The sequence below is a fragment of the Anomalospiza imberbis genome, chromosome Z (assembly GCF_031753505.1).
Source record: "Anomalospiza imberbis isolate Cuckoo-Finch-1a 21T00152 chromosome Z, ASM3175350v1, whole genome shotgun sequence".
In the NCBI taxonomy this organism is placed as follows: domain Eukaryota; kingdom Metazoa; phylum Chordata; class Aves; order Passeriformes; family Viduidae; genus Anomalospiza; species Anomalospiza imberbis.
In genome coordinates this window covers 2061056-2083630 of record NC_089721.1, presented here as the reverse complement: position 1 = coordinate 2083630, position 22575 = coordinate 2061056, and the positions used below count along the sequence as shown (strand labels likewise).

General features: G+C 43.5%; 1 protein-coding gene across 4 annotated transcripts in view; it reads left to right on the top strand.

Moving 5' to 3' along the window:
- Nucleotides 1-5640: 5640 nt before the first annotated feature.
- Nucleotides 5641-22575, top strand: part of ARK2N (arkadia (RNF111) N-terminal like PKA signaling regulator 2N) — a 46201-nt gene continuing 29266 nt past the window's right edge. For 2 of the 4 annotated variants that reach the window (XM_068175791.1, XM_068175794.1), the window contains exons 1-2: nucleotides 5641-5776; nucleotides 20562-21375. In XM_068175791.1, the coding sequence (XP_068031892.1) occupies nucleotides 20652-21375 (724 nt within the window). In that variant the 5' untranslated portion in view covers nucleotides 5641-5776; nucleotides 20562-20651. Of the gene's footprint in view, nucleotides 5777-5992; nucleotides 6015-11319; nucleotides 11342-20561; nucleotides 21376-22575 lie in introns of those variants that run through there. The other 2 variants (XM_068175792.1, XM_068175793.1) reach the window with 2 other exon arrangements.

The window sequence follows — 22575 nt, the reverse complement described above, 5'->3', positions numbered from 1 at the left end:
TTTAGAGGCCATTTGATACCAAAGCCAAAAATTAGAAAATTTCCTGTATAGGAGGGGAAAATCTCATGTATAGGATAGGGAAAAAGCAAAATGTAGAAAGAGTGGCAGCATCTGAGGACATTGAGCATGGGCCTGTTTGTTCTGGGAAGCATCCAGGCGAAGAGTGGTGCTCTCAGTAACAATCTGCAGTTGGAGTTGCAAGAGATTATGGCCATGACAGCTGTTGCTTCACTACAAAAGTTGATTTTACACTGATCTGCAGGAAGAGAGATTCAAAATTACACTGGTTTCAATAAAACACCACAAGTGTGACCTCTGTCCTCTCCTTTTTTCCCCTGGGAAGAACGGAGAGATGCCCAGAGAGCCATTGCCCATGGGAATCTCCAGCCTCTTTCATACAGCAGAAGGAGTTGCTGTTTCGTTCCAGGTGTTTAAATCAAGCTGTGAGGAAAGGGTGAGTTGCCTTAGTTTTGGGGCTATTTATCTTAATTTCTTCTGGGGTATGAAATGAGGGCAAAAGCAAGTGGAAAATTCATGGGCTAAACTGGCTCAAGAGAAATTACCTCAGGGGTAACTGATGTGAAATTTGGAGCAGGCAGCATAGTGCAGGGATGATTACAGGTACAGCTACAGCTTACAAATAAAACCTAAAAAAAAGCCATGGGAATGGTGTTTGAACCTGGAAAGAACAAGAATATAATCTGATTTTCCTGTTGTGGTAGGGGAAAGAAGTTGTTGTCCTGGAAGGCATCAGAACATGGCTGAGTAGACATCAAAGAATGGTCTAACAAGAAAGCCTGTGTAAGGCACGGGAGGTCATAGCCTAGCAGTTAAGGAATCTTAATCACTGGAAGCTCTTAAAAGCAAATTAGAAATTATTTGCTCAAGTGTTTAAAATGTGAGGGAGTGTTGATCACTCTTTGGGATACAAAGATGGGATGGATGAGGGCTTGTGGGTGCTACCAGCCCTGCTTTTTAATGAGAGCCTCAAGACTTACTCGGCTAAGATTAGGAGAAGACTTTTTATCTCACACGTGTAACCATGACTCCAGGCTTGGGAGGATTTCCAGGGGACTCTGACACTTCCGTAGCTCCACCTCATCAAGAAGTGGTGCATCAGTTGTGCAGCCTGGGGCTGTTCTCCCCTCCCCGTGCCCACAGAGCAGCTGCACCGCTCCCCGGCTGCTGCTATTTCACAGCACGTGAAGAGCCTGAATCTAGAGAGCAGCAGGGCCAGACTGTCTGGAGAGCTGCCCAAACACAGCCACGTGTTGCTTCCTAGCACTGGAAACTCAAGGAGGGGAAAAAAAAAAAAAGTCCCCAGCAGCTGCGGCTGAGCCGTGTGTCACAGCTGAGCCGTCCCCAGCGCACGCAGCGTAAATCAGCGGACAGCTGCCAGGTCTGACTGCTCAGGTCCTGGTTGGAAATCGGGAAAAGTCAAATAAACAAGATTTGTGGAGCCCTTTGGGAAGGTTTCTCAGCTCTTTGGTTTCGCATGGGGAGAGTGCCTTGAGGGAACCCTTTCCTTCTGGTATTTTGGGACAGACCAGCTTTTCCCACGTGGGGATGGGATGGTGGAGGAGGAACAGCTTGCTGAAGTCCTGCTGAGACAGGAGCACACCAGGCTAGCTGAGAAAACCTCTCATTCTGGGCTTCCCCCTCTGCCCTGGCAGCTGTTGAATGTTTTCACGGGAGTCACAGCGGGTGGCTGCCAGCTGGACCCTCGGCTGTTGGATAATATGAAATAATCACCCAACTGAGAGGGACATGAGGCTGGGGAGGCCTCCACTGCTTCACTGTCCCTGCAGGGCACATCAGCTGCTCCACTCTGAGCTCCTAGACTGAGTTTTGGAGACACCTGTGTTAACACCTGCAAGATGAGAAGAGATGCAGGGCCAGGCTGAGCCGCAGACATTCCATTTTCCCAGCAATGTGCAAGAGGTGTTTGTGTTTTATTGCTATATAAAACATGAGGAATTCCATCCTCCCAGAAAACATGAGGAATTCCACCAGAAAAACAAAACAAAAACTCACCAAAAACACACACACAAAAAAAAGAGTCATTAAAATTATGAACTAGATGTGAAAAATGGGAATCAGCCTCAAGTGAAAACTCATACACATTTTACCACAAATTGACATAATGTTCTTATCAGACCAATATGCAAAATAATAACTCCTTTAGGGAAAAAAAATCATCTGCAGACTAGCATAATATTGTGAATCTATTTAAAAGAGAACATTCATATACTAAACCCAGAATAATTAAAATAAAATGCTAGAGAAATGCAGAATTCATCAGGCAAATTTAAGGCCTCTAAGTTGACATATGTATCTTTTTACTTAAAATGCATTGAATCAAAAGGTGGGGCTGGAATCTCTTTTGGCTGTATCTTTTGGCTAGTACTATAGAAATACTCCATCTGTTGCAAACATTTCATTGTCATTCCTTTCCAGTCTTCCTTTGACTGAAAGTATTCAAAAATCTCCTTTAATTTATATAAATCCTTTGGTCTTTAATTAAAAATAACTAAAAATATTAAAAGTTTCAAGATTTATTTTAAAAGAAAGTTGGTTGCATTTGGTACCACCTCCAGTAAAACATTCTAAGTATCCTGATACTCAATGCTGTTTTGGGTACTTACAAGGAAAATTTTATGTGTCCAATGCTAAGTGTGTAAAAGATGTTTCAAATTTAGAAATGAATAGGTCATAGAGGTCTGGGAAATGTTTTGTATTTCTAAGCTATTCTTTGAATTTTTAAAGTACAGGGTCAGCAGTGAAACAATAGTGATTCTGGTCTCTGTGACCTTGCAGGAAATCCTTCACTTTGCCTGCAAGCAGGCAGTCGCTGTCAGTAGCTTCAAGCAACTTCAGAAACATTTCTTATTTTGTTAAATGCTCACTTCTCTAAAGAATTTCAGCAGTGGGCTGTGTTTCTGCTTTTCCATTTCACAAATATTTCTCCTACAGAAAAACACCACATGTGAGTAAGCAGAGGCTTTTACCAATGAGCGTGTGTTTAAAGCAAGACTTGTGATTCCTTCTGTCTTTGCCAGGTACCACCTACATGGAAGGACACGGAGCTGCCTCTCTCTGCCTTGAAGTCCTTCAGCACTGCACCATCCTGAACTGTGTAAACTCTAGTAAAAAAACATCCTGCAACTCCGAAATTACAAACTAATCTAATAATGCTTCCTCTAAACCCTTGATAAATGTGCCTCTAATGCTAATGAAACAGCTGTGCAGGTTAATTAGATTATGTTGGCCGATAAAACCTAGCAGTGAGGAAATGTTTTATTTCTTTTCCTTCCCAAGGAGACTCTGGCTGTTCCTCAGGGGTGGATGAACACCATGGTGTTCTGGACACCTTTTCCATGGTTTCTGTTTGGCCAGTGCTGTGCTGCAGGGGAGCCTGGGTGACCTCAAGAGCAGCAGGGGGATGGCGTGGCTGGCTCTCAGCACCACATTTGTGATTTCAGAGACTTGGAAAATGGGTGTTGTTTAAATGTTGCTTGGAAGGTGAAGCTTCCTTTGCAGAGGATGCTTAGTTATGTACCTATAGATGCCTCTGAGAAGAGCTCTTGAAAAGTCATTCTTCAGTCTGGAGGTGGAGGGAAACTTTTGGCCTGGGGCTGGGAAAGAGAAGGGAGCAGGGATGGGGGAGCATCCACCTGCCAGGAGCTGTCTGAGATAAGCCAGCCTGGAAGCCCTTATTAGCCAAAATATTCTCACAACCACCTCTTACTTTGATAAGAGAATGTGGCTCAAGGTTGTGCTCCGGGACTGAGTTGATTTCCTCCCGTTGTCCTTGGGGAAGCGCTGAGATTCCCTTTGCTCAACCACATTTCTTCCTGGCGGAGGAGTTCTTATCACGTCCTTGTGGGGTAACTAACACTGAAATCATTGCATTCTTGGCAGACAGAGTCAAAGAATGATAACATGGAGCCAGAGGAGCCTAGAAGATGTGCTGGGCTGTACTCCCAAAATTCCTGGAGCCAGCACCACCTCCAGCCTTTCCTCTTCCCTTTCCTAATTTTTCAGTATAATCTCCCTGATGTTTCAGAATGAGTCCCTTCAGAATTTCCCCTAATCTGTCATTTAAAATCTCAGGCAATAAAGCTTTCATCACCTCCCTTAGGGAGACGATTTTTCCAGCCTGTGGTTCTCCATTCAAAGGTTTTCCACACGGATTCTCAGCTTAGACATGCCCTTCTGTAATTTCACCCCATTAAAATAATTAATGTATCCCCAGCCTTCTCCCTTGATGCCACTTGCTTCATCCAGACATTTACAGATGACTGGTGTCTCCCCGCTCAGTTTACTAATTCCGCGGTATTTAAGACAGCCAGCATTCCTTTTCCTCTCTTTTGTAAAGCCTCCAGCCTGCTGACTCCTTCAGCCGTGGAGTCTCGGAGCTCCTTCCCATGTACCACTCTTCCTGCAAATCCAAGGCAGATGCTCACCGCCCTCGCCCGCGTCCTTATGCTTTCCCGTACTCCGTCCAAAACTGCTCTGCCTGTTCCTGGCTGCCGTGTCCCAACGCCTGAGAGCTGCGTGGTGTCCTCCGGGCGTCCTTCAGGGGCCGTGCCGCCAAAGCACGTTATTCCCCAGAAATACAGGTTCTCGATGTTTCCCCCCTCCCTGGAAATACAAGTTCTGGATGTTTTTCCCCTCCAGAAGCAGCCAGCTGGGTGGTGAAGGCTGATGGTTCAAGCTGTGTAGGAAATCGGAGCGGGCTCTGGATTCTGTCCGCAGCCCAGCAGCAGGAAGGTTTTGTCTTTGCTCAAGTGCAGATTTTGTTAGTGCTTTCCTTCATGCTGACACCGCAAATAATGCGTTCACCTTCCTTGAAAGGGACTCGGGGACACGGGGGCAGGGACATAGGGACACAGAGTCACAGGGACTGGGGGACACAGGGACACAGGGACACAGGGACAGGGACTGGGGGACACAGGGACACAGGGACACAGGGACACAGGGACTGGGGGACACAGGGACACAGGGACAGGGACACAGGGACACAGGGACAGAGTCACAGGAACAGGGACTGGGGGACACAGGGACACAGAGTCACAGGGACAGGGTCACAGGGACACAAGGACACAGAGTCACAGGGACGGCGACTGGGGGACACAAGGACACAGGGACAAGGACACAGGGACACAGGGACACAATCACAGGAACAGGGACTGGGGGACACAGGGACACAGGGTCACAGAGGCACAGGGACACAGGGTCACAGGGACACAGGGACAGAGGGTCACAGGGACAGGGACACAGGGACACAGGGACACAGTGTCACAGGGACACAGGGTCACAGGGACACAGGATCACAGGGACAGGGTCACAGGGACACAGGGACACAGTCACAGGGACACAGGGACACAGGGACACAGTGTCACAGGGACACAGGGACACAGGGACACAGTGTCACAGGGACACAGGGACACAGTGTCACAGGGACACAGTGTCACAGGGACACAGGGACACAGTGTCACAGTGTCACAGAGACACAGGGACACAGGGACACAGGGACACAGGGACACAGCGGCGCTCCCGCCGTTCCCGCTCCGGCCGCGCGGGGTCGCTGCGCGGCGCGGGCGGCCCGCGCGGGCGCGCGCGGCGGGCGGAAGTGACGGCGCGCGCGGCGCCAGTGACATTCCCGGCTCTTCCCGGCCACTCCGGCTGCTCCCGCGGCTCCGGCTCCTCCGGCCGCTCATGCCCCGGCCGCTGCCCCCGCCGGCGAGGCCGCGAGGGGCGCAGCCTCGCACAGGTGAGCGCGGTTGCCGTGCGGGCGGGGGGCGGCCCGGCGCCGCGGGGAGGGGAGGTGCCGGCCCGGCCGTCCCGGGGCGCGGGCTGCGCCCCTCAGGGGTGGTCGCGCCGCCGCCGCTGCCGCTGCCGCTGCCGCTGCTGCTGCTCCTGCCTCAGCCCCAGCCCCTCCGCCCTGACCCCGCGGGGGCGAAACTCCCCGCAGATCCTCGGCGTGCCGCTTTGTCTTTCCCGGTACTTTTGTTAACGTGCCTCTTTTACTTACTGATTTATTTTTTTCTTCCTGCAACGAGTTTTTGAAGCCGCGTGAGCTGTTGGGGGGTTACCCCTTGGAAAAACAAGGGGTGCAAGGGCTCCAGTTGTGCGCTTCTCCAGGGGTTTCTTCGCGTCTTTATTTACCTGGGATGGTGTGTTCCTCTGGTGGGAAAATGTGTTTTGTATGGGAAGGGCGCTCAGGTTGCTCGTTGCGTATCTAGCCCGGGTTCCCCTTGTGCTCCTGACATCTAATGGGTTGCAGATGTGGCTCCGAGCCACACAGCCATCCGAGGAGAATATAAAACTTTACTGTGCTACTGGTTCATTTTTAAAAGCGAAAAAAAAGGTGTGCTGAGCAGACTCGTAATGTTTTAACTATTTCCCCAGTTCCGCTGCTGTAACTTCCTTGGCCTGGAGGTTATTGGACAACAAAGGCCACTTTCTGAAAGACTTGTTGTTTTGTTTTCTTTGGTTTCTTTTTAATTTTTAAATTTATTTTTAGGGTTACGTTGCTTCCACCTTTGTTAAGCAGCATTAAATTGTATTTATGTCTTAGTTTGTTAACTGTCTAACAAGGCAACTTGCCTTAAAGTTTGTCAGTACCTTGGTGAAACTATAACTGAAATAACTTAGTTAAGCAAGGTCGTGGTTGTAACTAGTTGTGCACTTTAAACCAGCACAGTCAGTCCTGTTTGACTTTTTGTCTTCCTGACAAGTAATTCTAGCTTTTAAAAGTGAATGAGTAAGTAAATCTTTGAACCCTTGAGCATCCCTTTAAAAATGTAAAATTTCTTTTCATTCCCCCTCCCAGAGATTTTATTAGGTTTTAGATCTTCTCTGGTACTTATCAAGCATCAGACCAAATAATAGTTTCACTTACAGGCAAGGGCTGTACTATTTCCACTCTCCAAGCTATAAATTTAAGTACAAACAGTAATGCTCCTTGGAACAGGAAGCAAATGCTACTTTTAAAATGGTTCTCGTAAAGCATGCTAAGTTGCTTAAGTCTATTAAAAACACAGTGTATGACCTTGAGGTGGAAACTGAGTGTGGTGCTCTTTTGAGCTCCCCACCGTGTGGTTCTCCTGCCCCAGCTACCACCTGTAATTGCTGCTCCTGTGGTACAAGAGCTGGGAGCCAGGCAGTCCGGGCAGCACAGCTTTCCCTGCTGCCCTGGAGGAGGGAATCGTGGCCTCTGTGGAGGAAACAGGTCTGTAGCAAATCTCAGGAGAGCAGTGAGGTGCTTGTCATATGTTTGCTAAGCCCTGACATCCCCCCCATATATATACACACGCACACACATATATAGATACCTGGCAAGAAAGCAGTGAGAGGAAGTGTGGGGAACTCATCTGTCCAGCAGCAGTTGTTCTTAAGAGTCATTTTCTGAGTATTTTTCTCCTCCAGTGATCTAGAGGAGGTTGGTGCTGTCCAGGCAAGCTCCAAACGGGTGGTTATGTGGCTAGTGAAAGCCAGTGAAAGCAATTTTCTGTGGTTCTGGCTTGCCACGGACTGGTGCTCTGTCTGGGGAATCAAGGGCAGGGATGCAGCAGGTGATGGAAGGCGGTGTGTGAGTCTGGGCAGCTGGTATTTCTGCTGGAGTACATGAGGGTAGCAGTTCTGACTCATTTTGAAACACTCGAATTTTTTAATTACACTGTGTCAACTCTTACTGTTTGCTCTCTAGCCCAGCTGCTGGTTGGCGTGGTGAAGAGGTGCAGTGGGAAGTCAGGGAGGAGGAAGGACTGTGGTGGCCTTACACATCCAGACGTGTGACGTGTGTGGCAGCGCAGCCTGGCCATCTCTGCCTGCTTGGAGGGAATCACAGAGCACAAACCAGGAGTGGGTGCCTTAAGCTGCGTGCTGTGGAGGGAGGGGAAACGGGAAGGAACCTGAGGCCGCCTACAAGGCAGTTGAGAATAGTCACAGTGCACAGAAAATGTTGCCCTGCTCGAGATGATAAAGAGGAGGTAGGAAGGATGTTTGGGTACCTTTGACAAATGGGCACTGTGGAGGGGGTGTGATTAATGGGGTAAGTTAAGGTTGAGTGAACAAAGAGTAAATATGGATTATCATGAAGGGCTTTGAACATCAAACATTAGAGGGATAAGTTGGTTTAACTCAATCAGAGCAACAAGAAATAATTGCCTTGGCTGTCCTGACCTCCTTTTCCTTGCTGTATATTTACCTTTAAAATGCAGGATTCTTTGCCTGGATCCTGTTCACTTTCTTCCCTTTACCTTGTGTATTATCACATCAACTCCCTGCACCACCAAGGATATATGTGCCGTCTTTGACCTGCCTGTACATCAACATCTCACTGAAACATCTGTTAATGAGGTAGGGGGGTCTCTACGTACCACACGGGGAAGGGGCTGCACACTGAGTGATCCAACTCTCTGGTTACCCTCTGACCAAAATACCACCAATTATCTAGTGATATGAAAGCTTTGGAAAGTTTTTCAATGAGTAAATAGTTTCAAGCAACCTACACATACTTGTCTATAACATTTCAAAATTGTTGTGTTCGGGGTACTTTTTGACAGAATTGGGTCTGTGGTCAATCTCAGCTTCTGTGTTTTTATCTGCAGTTGACATAATGGCTTAGAAAACTGCAACCATTGACAGAAACTGAGCAGCAGATTTAATAACCTATTTACTAGAACAAAGTAAAAGATATTAATACCATTATTGCCAGTGTGTAACTTATACTCTGGAAAAGAATTACTAAAACTTGAATATTTTACTAAAACTTGAATATTTTTTCTGGCTTGAACATTATTGGTGGTGACGGGAGCTGAAAATGAAGCAGCGGTGGGAGAGGGGGACTCTCCCAGGAGGCATAGTGCTGGGAAAGAGCTCCGAGATAAAGTGTAGTACAGTGTTTGTTGATGCTCTGAGATGACCTTGTGTGGAAAGGAAACAACTTTTCGTTTTCCAGAACCAAAATAAAGTTAATCACATGAATGGGAGTTCAGAACTTTATCACTCTAACTCAGGAGCAGCCAAACTTAAGATACCGGAATCTGTGGCAGCAGATGTTGTTTGTGGCACAAACACAAATCACCACAGAAGTAGTACTTTCTGTCACATCTTTGTTCAAGGTTTTTAACGCATAATGCAGTTCTGAGTCTGCGACTTGAGGTTTAGAACACAACGTCCACAAATGTACAGTTTTGAGCAGAAAGAGAACTGGATGAAAGGGACTGTAAATCAAAGTGTGCATATGGTGTAAACATTAGCCTGTGCTGCTGCCTTCTCTGATGGACCTAGTCTGACTCTGAGCTAAGCTGAGTGACTGATACCTCATCACTTACTCGGTGTTACTGTTTAAGGATTCAAATTTAAACCTGTGTTTGCCCATTCCCACTTGCTAGAGTTGTCTCTCCCCGTGTCTGATCAGCTTGAATGGAGCTTGTAGCAGTTTCTCTGTGGATGTGACTGGCTCCCTGCAGCTGGGGCACACACGGGTTACTCGCGCAGGGCTGGAAATGAGATGCAGCTCAGCAGCGCAGGTGTTGCAGTGACACTGTGTCAGATGCATTACTGACTGCTCCAGGAGGTCGAGTAACTTGCCCGTGGTCATGAGGTGTGTCAGCTTTATGTTCAGAATGATTCACCTTATACCCCTTATTATTTGAGAAGGTGTTCAGGGGTTTTCTATCAATTTGACCACATAGTCTGTCTCTCCAATGCTCATAAATGATCTAAGTAGCAGAATAGTGTACAGGCTTCAGCCTTACCATGCCTGGTGATATTTGATCTCCAAGAAAACAGCTTAGAAGCTGTTAATACTCAGTCTGACAACTTTTGATTCATAAGTGGAACAGGTGGTCACTTTTTAAATAAATGCACGTATTTGAAGACTCCTTCAAGCTATCATTCTTGTTTCAGTGTGTGTGGATCATGGATTTGACATTATAGTGAGGATTCTGCAGTGTCCTGCAAGATGCTCTTCTGTGTGATGTTTCAAAATTTCCTGAAAATGAGCAGGAAAACCCAGACCTTGATTGTTCCTCTTGCTACCTCTTTGCTCTAGTGTCTTGTTTCGTGATGCTTGATGGTTAGCATTTCACAACTTACTTTAGAGGAGGCAGATTTCAGTTCCATTCATCCAACATGGGTAGAGGCCAAGTGACTCACAGTAACAGAGCTGGGAATAACTAAGAGCCAGACTTTATAATATTATTTGTCTTCATGATGAAACAATTACCATTTCAGTAATTTGTTTTCCACTGGGACTCTTGCATTTCAGTGGTTCCAGTGTGAAACTGATGCTCAAACACCTGAAGAAAAAAAAAAGATCAAGTTGTCCTGATAGCAAGGTGGGGCCGATCCAGTGCTGTTCTCTTGTACTTTGGCTTTCTCATCAGCTGGTAATCCTCCTGGCTCCTCAGCTCACTCTCCTGGTTCATACTCTCTTGGAATGCCATATCTTGTCAGATAGACATTTCTAATTAATCTGGCAATTTCACGAAAAAATTTTGGTAAATAATAGATCAGCAATGTTGTCTACTAATTTTTTGTGCTTGTGGCTGGAAATGCCATGATTTAAAGGCTGTCTCCTAGTGAAGTAAGTTGGGTGAAATGCTTGTGGGGTCCTCATTGTGTTTGGTGAGAAGTTTTTTGGAGGTGAAGTTGCCCTTGTAGGAAAGTGGTCTTTTGGGTAGTGGTGCCCGTGAGCCCATAAGTGCAATTTCTGTTGCCAGTAACTAAGGTTTGTCCAGAGGAGGTAACACTGAGCAGAATCTGTGAGGAGTTACAAAAAAACATGTATTTTTTGAGTATTGTGTTTTGAAAGCCTTCAAGGTGAAGTTCTATTTTTCATGGTTCCACTTACTGTTGTTAGCATCTTAAATGCAAAATACAGACTTTAGATCCACTCACTGTAATAAAGAAAATCCAGGAATTGTTGAATAAAACTAAGCTAAGGAAGTTTATTGAATATCTTGCCTGGGTTACCTTCATAAGCCCTCAATAATTACTTATAAGCCTCACCTCAACTTAAAGTGAATTTGATAACAGACACCTGATTTCCATTGTTAATTTTACAAGATCAAAATGGTTTTTTTACTGTTTAACATCTGTAGTGGATATTGTTGTTTGTCTATATGGAGCTCTCCAAGCTCCAGCAGCAATAAGGCTGTGTTGAATTAATGGAATGAGGTTGAATTGATAATCCAGACTCCATGCTCTTTTGGTTTTTTTCTTCCATGTCCCGTTTTACTGGGAAAGCTGTTTATATAGTTTGTCTCCTGTTGCTAACCATTAGTTCTGCCAGCTGAGCCACTTTTTTCTAAACAGGAATAATAATGTAAGAAGTAGTTTTGGGGTAAAAGATGCATTTTAAGGATTGTTTGGTTTGCATTTTTTTCTGGGGAGGGAGGGAAAGAGGGGGTTAAATGTTTGGTTTTTTATTTTTTTTTCTTCTGTCAGTACTTGCTTGCATGGTTCTACTGAAAACTGCCTTTTAATTTTCTTATTCTCTTTATGTAGCTGGTAACTTGATATCTTCTTACATACTGTTATTTAATTTCCGCAGTCAAATACATGCAAAGTCTTTTGTGTGTTGTGGGAAAGAAATGTCTGCGTTCTGGTCTGTCTGTTGTGTTCTAGTCTCTCTGTTGTTCTCTTGAAGTAGGGCTCAAATTTCTTCTCCTCTGCCAAGTGGAAGTAAATACTGTAGAAAGATAGTAAAGCCCATGTTAGAGGCATTTTTGGTTATCACACACCTGACTGGCTTTTGACCCATTCTGTTCTTCTTTTTTAAATACCCAAAGTAGTTTTTGTTCATTTGTAGAACCAACCTGTGTTTGCTTCATACTGAGACCTGTGATTTGAATCCTTTGTTCTTTTAGGAGCACTTTGGACATGTAGAGGCTGCACTGTGACTGTTAGCAATCTGGTGGATGCTGAAATCAACTGGCACCTCTTGGTACTGGTAATTTGGTGTCAAGAACATCCCAACAGCTGTTAAATTTCATCATTTGAAAATGCCACATGACTTTACTTTAGTGTACTGATACCATTTATTTTTCTGTGGTATACCTCCTGTAAATCTGTATTACAGTATTTAGATTTGATACTACTAGCTCAGGAATTAAAGAAGCATGTGAACACTATGAGTAGCTATGTGGATAGGAAAATTATTTGAGATCAGGGCTTTGTTGGGCTTGCAGCTCCCTTTCAGTCCTTCTGTAGAATTTGGATGTGTCACCTGATGGTCAGACCTTAGAATGGGTATCTTACTGCCTTATACCTTATGGCAAAAACATTCACTGGTGTTGAGTTAAAGCATTTGAAACTTTAAAAATACCTGAGAGTCAGTTTTGTTTGTTTACCATGGCAAAGATGTGTAAAACCACCTGACCATAAAATATTTACAAACTGTAGAGTTACTTAGTGTCTCATAACTTGTCTTTGTTAAGTGGCTGTCCTAAACCCACAGCACGTCTAGTTCAGTGCCTTGAGCTTTTGGGGAGATGTGGAGATGCTGGAAAATCGCTGTGGAATGTGGCACTTGACATGGTTTAGTGGTGAACATGGTGGTGGTGCTGGGTTGAAGGTTGCACTTGATGATTTTAGAGGTATTTTCTAACCTTTATGATTCTGTGAATATGGCACTGCTGAGATGTATTTACTACTTTGAAGTTACATTGCAGTTGTGCTGATCTATCAGTTGGAGCTGTTGGCAAATGACACAATGTTGATTCCTTTCGGTATAGCTCAGGTAAATGTTCCTAACTTCTGCTCTGAAAATTAGGATTAATTTGTTACGTGGTGCTCAAGCAATTAAAAATTGGCTTTTTTGTGAGCATTACTTTTGTCACGTTTCCTTAGGACATCTGTTTGTATGTAGTGGGGAAGCACAGAACCCATTTCGTTCAAGAAACAGAAATTGATAGGTGAAGTGGGAAAACCTGTGAAACTCGGTATCTTAGAACAAGATGGTTCATCCCTGTGATGATCCTCTGTAGGGTGATCTCCTGCAAACTGATGTGTTGCAGAGAGAAAAGGGAGCTTTTGTTGTGTTGATTTCTGCCACTTGTTTTATTGAAAGAAAAAAATGTAAAAGTGAGTCACTTAAAGTTTTAGGAACAAGTAGTAATAAAGATATGCCCCCTCTAAGTTTTAGAGTAGAGAGCTTTGTAGACTTTAAATTGCTGTGCCCTTGAGAAAAATGGTTTCATTATGAGGAAGAAAGGAGATTCTTAGAAGGCTAAGTGCAGCCAACCCTGCGTGCTTTTATCTGTGTGCAAGGGCTGTGATTTTTTTATTGCGGAGTTCCAAGTGCAGCTGGTGAATGTTTATGGAAGCCTGTGTGTGGAGTTGTGAAATAAACCTTAGCTGGTACTTGCCTGTCCTTTGGAATAGGCAGAATATGTGCATTAAGCATTACAATACAAAAACCTCTAGTTGAATGTGCAGTCTTACTTCTTATGTAGGATAAAAAAAATCTAGCTTTTCAGGATCGCAAAGGATGCTCTGCAAAGCTTTGTATTAGCACATACACTTGTAATTTGTATCCAGGCTTCAGAAATTTGTATATGCAGCCTGTTGAGCATTCAGTAGGAGCAGCCTGTTTTTAACCTTCATTTATTTATGCAAAAGCAATTGAAACACAGAAATAGTTTAATCCTTTCTTCTTTTGTTTTGTACTGCAATTCTCTTATGCTGTCTGTTCCAAAGGGTCCTATTCTTTGGGATTGCTACCAGGCCTAATTTGTGAATCATCTGATAAAGATCCAGCTCCACTCCCAGAAATGTGCCTTAGGTAGAGTTGCATGCCAGTGAGTCAGCTTTAGGGCAGCATTTTCAAAGGAACGCTATATAAATTACACAGTATCCCTGTGGGGGCGGCTCAGTGTTATGAAAAATCTGCCGTGGAGCATCGTGCACACACATCCACACAGAGCTGAGTCAACTGTCTTGACTTAAATTGACTGAGTTCTGGTCTCGCTTTGGTTGTTTGAAGTGCACAGGTTAGTGTGAGACTTAAAAGAAAATGAAAAGGAATGTGTGGTATCTTCGGGAGGAGGTGAACAAGCTGGGAAGTCCAGAAAGTGTCGGTATTTCTACATTTGTCTGCGTGCAGATCAGTCTTTCCTGATAGATGTCTGATTTTTTTAATTTATTAATTTTTAGTTAATTAAGCATTCTGCTCTCTGGCATAAGGTAATGGCTTTAAACTGACAGCAAGTAGGTTTAGATGAAGTATTAAGAAGAAATTCTTGGCTGTGAGGGCAGTGAGGCCCTGGTACAGGATGCTGTGTCCCAGGAAGTGTCCAAGGGAAGGGTGGATGAGGCTTGGAACAGCCTGATCCAATGGATGGTGTCCTTGCCCTTGGCAGGGGATTGGAACTGGATCATCTTTAAGGTCCCTTCCAACCCAAACCATTCTGTGATTCTCTGATATCTCTATGTGGTTTTTGTACTAAAATGTCACTGGTGAGTTCACTGGATTAATTGTGTTCATTTTCAATGGAAAGGAAGGTGATTTGAGAAGATAGAAAGGGTGATCGAGACACAGTGGCAGTGGGCAGGTTCGTTAGCACTTCACATCTTCAGAGTTACATGTCCTTCTGTCAGAAGAGGGCCTAACTTTGCTTTTTGCCAACAATTTATCCTGTATTATGAAGCAGACATGCATTACAGTCAACTCTTCAGTACCCAGGCTGTTTGCAGCTTCTCTCCCAACCCACCCTCCTCAGACACACAGTCTATCAAGTGTTCAAGTCAGAGTTCTTAATGAGCTTGTCTGTGTGTTTACATTTTTAAAAGTAGTCAGCTGTTTTACATAATTTTATTAGCCTCTGTTTTATGCATTCGTCATTACTTCTCTCACCTCTGATTTATTCCATCTCTGTTGGGTAAATCTGAGATAATGTAATCCACTGGAGATGGAAATAATTGTTTGTGTAAAAATGAGCCATTATAGTATTTAGTTCTTTATAAATATCAAAACATTCATATTTAGATGAAAAGAACTCACTTCTGTGGCACTGAAACTGTGAGGTTGGAAGGATATGAAAGGATCTCTAGTTAACTCTGTACTCTGAAAAAATAACTTGTATGCAGCACTGCAGTTTAACTTTTCATTTATGTAGTCACAAAAGCCTAAAGAATGTACACGATGTTATTTGCTTCAATAATATAGGTACAGTTTCTCATTAAAAAAAAAAAATTATGGCTTCCAGTTGAATGGTAAGTGGTGAGAGGAGGTGGGTTGTTCAAACTGTTTTCTTTCAGCACTAACTGAAAGGGCATTAAAAGGCAGCGTTCTGCTAGGTAATTTTTTTTCATTTCAACAGTTGCTAGAATTGGCATATGACCATAAGCAGGGAAAAGAAGTGGTCTATTGGACTTTGATTAATAGGAAATGTGTCAGTAAAAAGCTAAAGTGAGTTTTTCAGCAAGCTGCTATGAAAACACTAGTACCTGCAAAACAAGAATCTGTCCTGTCCATAGGTTCAGAAAAAGAAGAGCTGGTTCGCTTCATGCAGGCTAGGCATTCTTTAACATTAGTCAGCTCAATAACACCTAAAATAACAATGTACAATTAAGGTTAGGGTGTCATGGGGTTTATTAAGTATTTCAGACTGTTGAGAGATACTCCTTGTTCAGCTGAAGTAAGTTGTGAGTAGAATGAGTAACATTCTAGCTGTTAATATATGATATGTGATTTAGTATGTTGATTACTTGGCCTGAGTAGCTGGATTTGATGAAGCCTTCAACCTTAAGCTCTGAACTTAGCTAGAAATGTTTGTTTCTGGAAAAGAATTAATTTCCTTAATCTTCCTAATAACTGATGCAGAGCTGAGTTTTATCTGTGTTGTGGGAAGGACATTGATTACAGATATTTTAATTGCTGCTGAGGACTGCTTACCTGGGTGAGGGCTTTTTTAGCTCCCTGTACTCTACCACGAAGCAAAGGCACCAGGAGCTCAAACTAGAGATCAGCAGGCGACAACCAGCAGCAGAAGCTGCAGTTCCACCTGAGTTGAATGGCCTGCCTGGACATGGAGCAAGACCCAATGAGGTGCTGTAAGGCCCCAAAAATCTGCGGGGAACTAAGAGGTGCAGGCAAGATGGGTGAGGGCTAGGTGCCTCAATTCTGTAATTCCCTGGGGATTTCTTTGTTCAGGGTCGCTCTCCAGAGACACACAGCTTATCTGCTGCTTTAACACTCTTAAATTATTTATTTTTATAATCTGATGCCTGAAACTCTGCTTTGGGAAACCTGCTATCTTTAATATAAGTCTTTGTGCTGTAGTACATATTACATGAAAATTGTTCTTTAGGAAGCTGTTATAATCTCTGAGGCTTTTTGCTCTTAAACTTTTTCTTTTTTTTTTTTTTATTTACAAAAGTCTCTTCCCAGAGCAAACAGTGCTGAGAAGGAATGCTCAGGACCTTCTACTCTTGTCTAGGCAGAACCTGTGAGTTCAAGGTGTGATGATACAAAACAGCAGGCAGCTTTTAATCAGATTTGTTATTTTTTTTTTACAGGGATGATTTGTGCTTGCTCTCCCATCCCTCCTTCCTGTGAGCTCTGGCAGAAAATGTCACTTACTTTCTCATTTTGATATCTGCTGGATTATTAAAAGGAAACTACGCACAGAAGGGTGAGCCAGTTCTGTGCACAGGAGGGAATATGATGGTGCAGTCACATTTAGGTGGGAAAAGAATGGGGACAAAACCCAGAGAGGCTGAGCTGTCTCTGCAAATCTGACCTTCAAAATCCTTCTGGATTTCTTCCCTGAAGTGCAGATTCCCTAGTGTAAAAATTGTGTGCCTTTACAAATGAGTCCATGATTTGAAAATATTTCCCAGGATAATTTAATGGTTTCTGCGCACTTTTGTGTTCTGTGTGTGATTTGGAAAATAACATTTTCTGTTGGAAAAATCCAGCACAGAAGTTTTTACAAATTACCTTTTAAAATTTTCATTGCAATATCTGTTCACCAGGAAGAGGAGAATGACATTTCTGATCAACGTCTAATTAAGTATCCATCTGTGTCTATAAGCATCACAACTTATTTTCAGTGCTGTGTTCTCATTTCAGTAGAAAAATGGTCTTTTGCTTGCACCGCCTTGAGATTTCCTCTTCTAGTACTGTTACTAGAAAGGTGAGTGGCAAGAATGGAGTGGGAGTTTTTCAATAAAGTCTGTTCTTACTGTTCAATACATTTTTCAGGAAGAACTAAGTACAGACGTTTTTTTCTTTCTTTGAGACAAGGCTTTCCTTGGCATAGATATTTTTTGCCAAATGGACTGTATTCTTCCCTGAAGCAAAGTCTGTTTGAGTCATGGTAGGGTTATTTTTTTCCCACTGAAAGAAAGGCAAAGCTCTGGTATATATATGTATATATTAATAAAGGAATTGGCGATGTCTAAAGAGCCAGTTCAATGGACCTGTAGAGTACAAACCTTACCAGAGCATGTGGTTTTTTTTTTTTCTATATACACATAAACACATCAGTGTAATGAAATTACTATTCCCTCCTCTACTGCCAACTCACTGAAAATCACTGTGTGAAGGATCAAACCAGTGTGGTTGGCATAGTTAAAGATCCCATTTAATATTAAAAAATCCAATAAAATAATTTTAATTGAGTTGTTACCAAGGTGGCAATGTGCAGATGAAACATATTTTTTTCTGGCTGATAGACCAGAGAGATGGAAAGGCAAGTGCAGGTGTTGTTACAGCCCCTTTGGAAGCTGTGAGGTAGATGATGTTTCTGAATGTTTCCACATTTGTGGAAAAAAGTCTGCAGCTGACTTTGGCTGCCCTTTAGCTTCATGTCAGACTCTGTTCTTTGTGCTCCCCAGGCTAAAAGGTTGAACAGTGCAGAAATTGTTCTGCAGTTTTTAGTATGAATATTTAAGTATGTTTTCATTTGGCCAAGCTAATACTCTTTTGGTTTGTGTCTGAGCAGCCAATATTTTCCCTGTGTGTACATTTCAAAACTCTTAGAGAAGATACTTTAAAGTGCATGGCCAGAGGAAAGCTAGGAGCTGCACTAGCAGGTATAATACAAATTCCATTTGTTCCATCATCAAATCTGTGTTTTACTTACCTGTATAATAGGAGAATTATTTGATAATACAGATTTGTGAGTGAATTACATGCAAATAGTGATTTTACTGACATGCCTTTATATCTCAGAACATGTGTATTCATCATTTGGGTTTGTTGGTGCTCTGCTGTAGCCTTGAAAATAAATTACTCCTGCATGTTGTTTTGTGTTTGTTCAGTCAGAGAAAAAAGAGAAGGTTTTCTAACCAGGCGAGAGCCTGGGAGACAGTTGGGAAAGAATGTAAATAATTCTCTAATCTATCTTGTTGTTCACATTGTTTGTAGGTATGTTCTGCCACCGTGTGTCATTCACTGCACACCAGTGGTGTGAGATGTTTTTACGCTAAGACCAATGAAATTAGTCTGCACGATGTTCTCGAGAAATAGAGCGGTGCATTTGAAATAAATCAGAGTTCATTCTCTTGCCTTCGACTTGGAGTCTTCTCATTCCCGTCCTGCTCTACGGTGACAATGTTTACTGCTTACATGAAATTACTGTCTCTAGAAAGTCTTCTTTAAAGTTGCTTTCAAGAGAGGGTTACTCAGCAAAAGTATGCACAAATACTTTTCCTAATATACATGTTCCTCTATTCCACAATATGCATTTTTTTCTGGTTTTTGGAAGGGATATGCTGAGTTTATTGTTTGGGATTTTGGGTTTGCGGCTTTTTTTTCCCTCATGTTTAGCAGGCTTGGTCTTGTCATCTCCATCTTTCTTGTGATGTCTGATATTAACCAACCTTTCTTTCCTTAGCTGGTGTTTCTTTCCCATGAGTATTTTCACCATTTCCTTGCACCATACAGTAGATCATTCATTAGCCTGAAGAAAGCATGAACTCTATTTTAGTATTCTCTAAAAATGAAGTTTCAGAGTGATTTAGGGCACACCGGACAATGCTGAGCTTTGCACATCTCCTTTCAGAAGCAGGGAAATACCCTTATATTGTGTATTACATACATGTATAAAATTACATGTTTCCAGGCAGCTTGGGATGGATCAGGAAACCGGAGAAGGATTCTCAGGGTACAGAGTAATCTCTCTGAACCATCCCTGCTTCCTCAGGGTGCTCAAGTGATGAGTGGCCGCCTCTGCAGAAGTGTAGTTTTTCAGATAAGATCTCACTGCTGCGTTTTCTTGCCTGCACTTTGTTTTTTGAAGTGCCATAAATTTAAAATTTACTGTACTTCTGAAGCTGTAAAGGATTTGTTCTATGCCATTCATCTGTAAGTGAATGTGGTAATTGAAAGATCTTTATTCTGTGTTGTATTCCAAGAGAAAATTGAGGTGAAAGGCAATGTGTGAATAATGAAGACAGAATGGTAACTATTGATCTCGCCAAGAAAATTTCTTTGAAGTTGCTTCAGGTAGTTTTGGGTAGATAATGTGCAAGTTATCAGTCAGATGAATAGCTTGGTCTTTTTATTTGCACTGAAGCAATAAAATTTATTAAATTGTAACTTGAAGTAAAATGTAGAAAACTGGTGTGAATAGATAATGTTTTTCACTTGCAGCCCCTACTATGTAATGCTTCTTTCCTGGCAGATTTGAGAGAAACGAAATCAGTCTTGAGGTTCTCATATAACCAGGGCTTGCACAGGAGACAATCAAGGACTTCCTGAATGGTGAATTAGATATTCCTAAAACATCTTGTGTGACTCACCAGCATGGTGGTGCTCTGGTGAGAGCAATCTGTGTGACATGTAGCTAACACCTCTGGAGCCAGAGCCTGTAGCTGTGCCTCTGACAATTCAGTAGCACTTCTTTACTTAATAAGTCTTTGGTATATAGGGTTCCCATGCAGAATGTTTCCACTGGGAACTCCATTCCAGTGCCATTTTTCGTGGATGTGTAAATGAAGGAATAATTTGGTGTAACAGGATGAGTTCACTAGGAAAGGTAAATTAAGAAAACCAACATGATGCTGAGCAATAAGATGCGCTTCTGTAAAGCCAGGCTGGGAGAGCCCAGGAGGTGTTCACCTGCACAAGAGAGGGCTCCAGGGAGAGCTCAGAGCCCCTGCCAGGGCCTCAAGGGGCTCCAGGAGAGCTGCAGAGGGACTGGGGACAAGGCATGCAGGGACAGCACACAGGCAGTGGCTGCCACTGCCAGAGGGCAGGCACAGATGGGATATTGGGAACCAGGAATTGCTGGCTGGGAGGGTGGGCAGGCCCTGGCACAGGGTGCCCAGAGCAGCTGTGGCTGCCCCTGGATCCCTGGAAGTGTCCAAGGCCAGGCTGGATGGGGCTTTGAGCACCCTGGGATAGAGGAAGGTGTCCCTGCCCATTGCAGAGGGTGGGATGGAGGATTTAAGGTTCCCTCCATCCCAAACCACTCTGGGGCTCTGTAAACTCAAGTCTGTTTGCAACCAAAAGCAGTGAGTTTTTTAAGGTAACAGTGTGAAGAGCAGGCTGAGCTACTTGTGTAATTCTTTCCTACTGTTCTGTTCCTGTGCAGGCTGCTGCATTGTTAGAGACCACATCTAGCTCACCCAGCCTCCTAGACAACGTGCTCAATGCTTTGAGACTGGAAGGACCTTGCTCTGCAATGAAGATGGAGGCAGTAGGAAAAGCAGAAGAATTTGTCGATTCAGAAATTCCACCAAAGACTTCTGAAGAGCAAGAGGCTGTTCCTGATGAAGACAGGCCTACAGAACTCGAGACGCAGCCTCAGAAGGACAGCGTGCCCACTGCAGCGGACTCTGTGGTGCTCTCTTCCATGCCTTGCTTGCTGATGGAACTGAAGCGGGACTCCTCAGAGTCTCAGCTGGCGTCTACAGAGAACGACAAGCCAGCAGGTGACCAAGTTTATGAGAGTGACTCTTCTAACCAGTGCATGCTTTCCCCTTCCTCCAGTGGGCATTTGGCCGACTCAGACACTCTGTCTTCTGCAGAGGACAACAAACCCTGCCAAGCTGAAGCCACCGCGGTGGGAGACCCTTCTGCAGTGTCTGGGGCTGCGGTCGGGAGGAAATCCAGGAGATCCAGGTCTGAAAGTGAGACTTCAACAGTATCTGCCAAGAAAAGCCGACAGTCTGGCGATAAGCAGAACGGCCCAGTTGCCAAGGTGAAAGGTCACCGGAGCCAAAAGCACAAAGAGAGGATCCGGCTCCTGAGACAGAAGCGGGAGGCAGCTGCTCGCAAGAAGTACAACCTGCTGCAGGACAGCAGTACCAGCGACAGTGACCTGACGTGTGACTCCAGCATGAGCTCGTCGGACGACTACGAAGAGGTTTCAGGACGCAGCAAGACAATCACTGCAGAGATAGCAGGTAGAGGATGTTTTTAAACTGAACTGTAATGCGCCTGACATAGTTTCTCAGCTGTCATGCTAAGTTAGATGAGTGACACTTGAGAAAAACCCAGGAGAACTGCAGCTCTGTGTAAATTTGAAGACTGCAGTGTAATAACAAGACGTGGGCAAATTAAAAAAATCTGTTCTGAGGTTCCTGTGCACTTCTACACACCAGCAAAGCATAGATATGGTAAATGGGAGGAAGGACTACCTTTGAATTCTGGATTTTTCAGATCTTTGTAAGCCTATATGAACTCATGTCAGTGCTGTCAAATCCCCTTAGATGGTGTTAATCTAATTCTTAAGATAAGTGGCCAGCTTTGCTTTAATATATAAAGCCCACAGCTTGGCAGCTGTGTTAGAAATGGCACGGCACACCACTTGCCTGTGTAACAGTAAGGCCCTGGCCATTATTGCACTTATTCTGTGCTTTCAGCTTGACATGTCAGTGCATGACAAACCTGCTGAGCCTTATTCTAAGTTCTTTCAGATTGCAGCTGGTCACCTATTTTAGGATACAGATATGATTACACAGGTGCCCAAGCTATATTCACACCCAAATTTTCAACATTTTAGTTGTTAGACGAAGTTGTTACCATTTTCTTATGTCATTAGGTTCAATAATTTCTACACTTCTAACTTTCTGACTCATCTGTGTTAAGATGGGAGGCAGGAAATTATAGAGGCCTTCTTGTCATTTTGTTAGTGTCATTTTGTTAGCAAAAGAAAGTTGAATTCTTCAAGTTTTTTGTCTGCTGAGTTTTTGTTATTTTATTAGTCCAAGTGCTGTGGACAGGATTTTGTGTGAATTATTCTTACAGCATATTATACCATAGAACCATCATCATATGGCAATCAGAAAAAATCCATAAAAATAAAAATACGTAAAAATAAGTTTTTTTTTGCTTGCCAATTTTTACTGGGTTACATGCCTTTTTGCCTGTTGTGCTAGAAGTTTTTTCTTTTTGAGAAAAATAGCATCTTACATAGGGCAAGAACATTTAAAGGAAAACTGCAATATTAAGTTGCTGAACTAATGCTTTCTAGATTAATTATTTAAAATACTGCAGCAGATTTTACAAATAACTGATTTAACTGAGTTGATTATGGTGGATGATGCTGTCACCACAAAAACTGGCATTTTTCCCACACCTGCTGGGAAGCAGGTTGCACAGAG